Below are 6,000 nucleotides of genomic sequence, written 5' to 3'. Positions count from 1 at the left end.
TGGGCTGGAGAAGATACTTTATTTATTTATTACTAGTAGTTAAAATGACGTACAAAATGCTGGGAAGAAAAAACTCCAATTCTATTCAGTTACAAAATAATTAAAACTTCATTTTAAACCAAGTTTTGCTTTGTGAGACCAAGCTTGAAAACACTGCAGCCTTAGGTTATATAGTCCATTGTTTTTAGAATAAAGCAGACATTTAAATACATATTGTGGTTGATATTAAATATCTCATATAATTGTAAGTTAGCAGAACTTTCTTACTCTCAGGCAATAACTAGCAATTCATAAAAGTCCTTTGTATAAAATTTACATGGGGGGGGGGCGGGAAATCTGTCTCAAGGGGAGTTCCGTCATGATCTATGCACAGGCTGTTTTGGAACATAAAGATTTATAAAACTTTACTCGATTTTCCTTCAGAATCTTAAATAAAAGAGTCAGTCATGTCTGATGTTTTGCTTAATGGCTAAGGGTTTAGGGACATAGCAGTCACTGTAAAAGACAATAGGAATTTTGCTGTCAACTTCACATGAAGAAAAAAATAATTCTTAAGGTGTGCCCATTTCTTGAACAGAAACCCTAGCTAGTACAGAACTTTCAGCAACAAATGAAATTGGCCCTTTTACCTGCAAACCAACTCAAAAAGTATTTTAAATGAAAACAACCCCTGCCTATTTTCAGTGAAAGAGGATTTGTATTAATAATAACATTAAATATCCATATCTGTTTAACTATTCACATTCCACACAGTGGAAATCTAACTTCTGTAATTCCAGATTTTAAAAATGGATTTTAAAATCCGTGAAGAAACATGTCAAACCTGCTGAGTGAGAGTACACCAGATGAAATGCATTTTAATAACATCAGTCAATGAGTTGCAGTCTCTTAATCTTACAAATGCAGACCTCACAGCAGTGGATTTTACCGTAAAAATGCATTAATTGCAGAGACGCAGGATATCGCCAATAACTGTGTGATTTATTGTGTAACAGCTGGGGCATCTAATATAATGGGGGCACACTGGATGCCTCTGTGGCATGCCACTCATTGTATATTTTTCCATTTGGACATGTTTAGTAAGAGCAGAACTGTCTTCCTCAGTGCTCAATAGACAGAAATGCCGTCAACACAATCACCTTGCAGCTGAGAGAGGTGCGAGAAAGAGCAGTTACACTGAGAGTGGATTCGAGAGAGTATTGCTGCTGAAGAGGGAAGCTGAGTCCTGGACTACCCAAGCCCCATCACGCAATTCACGTGGACCTAACTCACACGTCACTGGCCTCACTGATGTCCAGATTGCTTTCAGGCCTAGTACTGACTCTGGCATAGGAATACGCCTTTCCTTCGGTCCTCCACCAGACAGGACCAGCTGTCAGGGCCCTGAAGGCAGAGGCGCAGGCAGGGAGATGGACAGCAGCCTGGCACTTCTTCATCACCCAGCTGGAAGGTGTCCCTGCAAAGGCAGCACCCAGGACAGTGTGGCTCACTGGCATGCCACGTGGTATGATATGCAGCCAGTGAGACAATCCCCAGGCTTCCCATCAAACCCCCAGGAAAGGAAGGGCAATGTGCAATTAAGGGGTTCTCCTGGGTCCAATGGCCCAGCATCCACCTAGCTAAAACGTCTTTTCCAGGACCTTCTGTGCTCTTGCCAAATCCCACAGCCCTGGTCAAGTTTAAGCTCCTAACCCTGAAGGAAAGAAAAGGCAGGATAACCTCACAGGTGAGATTCATCGAGCTGTTGGAAGTAGTGTGTCCCCTTTTATGTTTGTTCCTCCCCATATGAGAAGGGCAGTTAGCCCTTAATTTTCAGGAAATTCTCTTTACTTCATCCAAATCCAGTTTAAATTCAAGTCTGCGGTAAAAGATATAAAAAGAGGATTATTGCTGGCAAAGTTCTGCATCTCTTTTTCAACAAACTGCATGCCTGTGGCAAAGCTAAAATAACAATAACAATGCAATGTTTACTAGTCATGAATGTCGTGTCTTTTGTCTCTTGTGTGGTTATTGCATTTGCAGTCACATGATGCTTGTTTTAATTTTTGCTTTGCTCTTTATGTACTAAATTACTGCCATACAGTACTTGATCTTGGTTAGCAAGATTTTTGTGCTGTGGTTATGTATGTTTTTATGTATGTGTGTGAAAAAGAGAAGGAGAGAGTTTGGATACACACAACAGAGTATGCATACTCGTTGTATGTACGTATAGATACCCATGGCTAAAAGATACTGCATATACATATATATGTAGATATGAAGAGTAACTGATATCAGAAATAAAAGACATCAAATGGATCTTGTGGCAAAAAAATGAGTTTTGATTGATTTAGAGAGCCATTAGAATTCAGAAGTATATTTATAGACTTGTATATAGTTTCTTTTTAATTTACGTAATATATGACTAAGTATATAAATTAAAGCAAAACATAAACAGAAGACAGTATCCCTTTCTCTGTGTCTTCCTATTTATGTATCTTTCCTTTTTCTACTCCCTTTCGTACATCCCTTGTCTACTTACTTTGACCTTTTGCTTTTGAACTTGCTGTAGCTCTGTTTTCCATCCACCTATAGTGACTTTTCAACACTCTCACATACCCCCATTGTTCTCCAGACATGGCTTTTGGATTACAGTAATTTTTTTTTAAGAAGCATGTTACAAAGTCTTGATAGAGCTGCTATTTTTCAGTGATGGTTTTGCTACACTTTAAACTGCTTTTTGCCTACTTTGTATTTCAGAATAGATTCATGCTTTCAAATATATTGTCCTCTCACTTTGATGTTTCTCTTAATACAGTAAAAGGAAATAGCATGGTAGGTGAACATCAGCAAATGCCACAGCTCCACTTCCCCAGCAAGCAGCAAAAATGTGAATCTACACTAGGAAACCTAATTCATGACTGCAGGTAAATAGATTTTTTTTTAATAATTCACACTCCTGTTAAATTTTTCTGTCATAGTGAACACTCAAATATTTTCTTGTACACATCCATTTTCTCTCTTACACATGAACACATGCATGCCCTTCCCTTAAAACTTTTGTTTTGTTTTGTTGTTGATATTTGTTTGTTTTGCTTGTCTTAGGTAATTCACAATACTGTCCAGCCCCAAAGGTATGCTAGTTCATGCCACTCACTCTCATGCTGGCAATGATTGCGTACAGTCAGAGTGCAATCGGTACAACATTTTTCTCAGCTTAGTCCAAGTCGATAGATATACACCGGCATTCCTTAACTCGGGTGATTCTTTTCTTCTTCCTTGGGGGTTGAAGCTCAGGGCAATTGAGTGTAACAGTCATGGTGGTGAATTTCTTGGGCTTGCAGAAAGAACAAGATTGGAAGGAGCCTTCCTCTTTACGGACATGCCTGGGGATGTAGAAGGAATTGCACTGGCCATAGCAGAATCTGTTGATAATGGTACGACTGTTGCAGCCTTCTTCGTGGATAGTTTGTTTGAGAGGTTGAGTTTTACACCAATCCCGCTTTAGGTATTTGCGCTCAGTGATGTGCAATGCCTCCTGACTAGACTCCAGCACCTCTTCAGCAGGCATGGAGGTGCCTTTTCCTCGTTCTCGATGCCTAGAGCCCGACTGCTGCTGTGTCTGCATTTGCTCTGAATCATTAGGCTGATCTTTGTCAGGAGGAGGGATAGCACCTTGAGATCCACGATTCCTCTTTCTCCCTTCTGCTGCCAGTAGCAGAAATCCCGTCAGAAGAAACACAGCGCCGATGGCATACAGTGTGCGGACCATCCTATATAGAAGAAGTTGAGGGAATAAAGCACAGTTGTGGATTTCAGATATCAGCAGATCAGGTATGCAGTAAATATCCAGTTCCATTAAATAAATGTGTGTGTGCATGTGCACTTATAAAAGATAAGCATTTAGCCTTTATCAGATGCAAGCCTTTACCAAGTAATAAAAGCTTTAATGTACAGTGATTACAAGTCAGAGGCTAAATACAACCAGAATTTCATTTTGTGTGGCATGCATCTTTTCCCAGCCCTTTTCTCCATGAATGTTACCCCAGTTAAGAGTTCTCATTCTGTTCTTGTAGCTCACTGATGTTAGGAAGGTTGCTCCTGATTTACACTAGTGGAAGAACAGATTTTATGCTACACAAGGTTTATATGGCATAGCTTCCTACAATACCAGAGGCTAAACTCTTTGACTCAGGAGACGCAGTCTAGCTATGTGTTCCTTAGTCAGACACAGAAGCTTTGTAGAGCTTCTTGCACTATATACATCCAGAATATAATGTGCATACTATATCCACCTGTTATCTGAATTACAGCATCCCAAGCTCTGTCACATTGTCCCTCTGAATTGGTCTAATGTATCTGAGTGTAATGATGCTTAAGGTAAGAGATGTGCAACAGGACAGGCAACTAACATAAAAGAATATTTAGGGATAGGTTAAAAGAGATGCATCTCTAATTTCAAATTACACCTTCTCGCACATCATTCTGAATCCTTCACAGAAGCTATACAGATGCAGTCACAGTGTTAAGAAATTTCAGATCTCTGAATTGTATTCAGCAGATATATTATATAGTCATTATATATTCAGCATGACATTGAAAGGACATATGAGGACAGCAGGATTTCGTGTACAACTTTAAATATCATGTAGTTTGTGCACACACAAAATACTTCAAGAAGTGCAGTAAGTGGAGACTATCAGGTTCTTCAAAATTGCACCCTTGCTGCAAACATAAGAACAGCCTTTCTTGCCTCCCTTCTTCCACTATTTCTGCTGCTTCCCAAAGCTCTGAACTCTTTTGGCTGTCCAGTCAGCTCAAGACACCAACCAGCTGGGAAGAAACTCATCAGCTGTCACATTTTTTCCCCTTCCAGAAGTACCATGGTCTCCATGTTGTCCTGGAAAACAAGGGATGTGGCAGCAAGACAGGCAGATCAGAGAATGAGGGTCTTAGAGGACCCTCTATGTAGGGAGCTTGGAAGAAACCACCAGAAAGGAGAGAATGCTTGCAAAAAAACCCATAAACTGAGAGAACTGCAAAGTAGTACATCCATTAAAAAAAAAAAAAAGGGGGGGGGGGGGGGGTGAAGAATTGTGAAGAAAACATGAGGATGTTGGTGTCTTCTACCTTCTTGGAGTGGTGCAGCTTTATCCCTTATTTGATCTGTTTTATCAGCAAGGTACAAATTAGTGCTTGAACTGAAAAGTCCTGCTGGTATTACTACCCAAGAAACACGTGGGAAAACAAGGGCACCGTCCTGGACAGCTTTTTCCGCTCTGCCTGAGACCACACAACTAGGCAGGAAAGCAGCCAAATGCCAATGCTGTGAGGGCCACCTAGAGACTCAGTAGAGGCTCAGGGTAAGTGCCATTTGCTATAAAAGATGACTGTTAATTTCTCGGTTACTAGGTCTTCCCGGTCACATGGAGAAAGTAAATGTTATATTACACTGTTCAAGAAGTGTTTCTCACCGAATGAAGTGAGAAAGGAATTACTGGAGTGGAAAAGTATCAAAGGGGGATTCCATTGTATTCAGGGATTTGTTTGTGGATTTAATATTTTAAGTGTTTGTCTAAAGATTGTTAGATGACCTAGAGTTTATAAGATGTATGATAGATATATACACTTGTTTTATTCATTTATGTTTATGTACCAATATGCTCTATGTTTGGAGGAAGCTTCAGACTTCAAGTGAGGCATGTAAGAATGACATTATTGCTGACTCCAGCAGACAACTTGGAAGGGCTGCTTTCAATATCTAAACAAAGTATGGTACAGAACATGCAATTTTAATAACCTTAAGGCTCTGACAGAACCCCCCAAAAAGCTGAGAATTCTAATTGAATACTAATACACCATAATTTCAAGTGTCGGCTTGGACTTCACATTTTGCTTTTTTTCCCATTTCTATTACAACCTGAATGTTATTTAAACATGTTTCTTCTTAAATTTACTTTTTTCTTTAAAATATTTCCTAAAAGAGTTACAAACCACTGATTATTTCCTCAAGAGACCAGA

The 6,000-nt window shown here is 39.6% G+C and overlaps 1 protein-coding gene across 1 annotated transcript in view; it reads right to left on the bottom strand.

Annotated features, from left to right (window-relative positions):
* The window catches only part of GREM1 (gremlin 1, DAN family BMP antagonist), a 10,717-nt gene continuing 4,717 nt past the window's right edge, over positions 1-6,000 (bottom strand). Inside the window, 1 exon segment of the mRNA XM_021287367.2 lies at positions 1-3,752. Within this exon segment, the coding sequence (XP_021143042.2) occupies positions 3,197-3,752 (556 nt within the window). The 3' untranslated portion in view covers positions 1-3,196.

Source organism: Columba livia, chromosome 5, assembly GCF_036013475.1.
Source record: "Columba livia isolate bColLiv1 breed racing homer chromosome 5, bColLiv1.pat.W.v2, whole genome shotgun sequence".
Classification (NCBI taxonomy): Eukaryota; Metazoa; Chordata; class Aves; order Columbiformes; family Columbidae; genus Columba; species Columba livia.
Note: the sequence above shows the minus strand (reverse complement) of the source record. Positions and strands in the feature narration are given on the sequence as shown.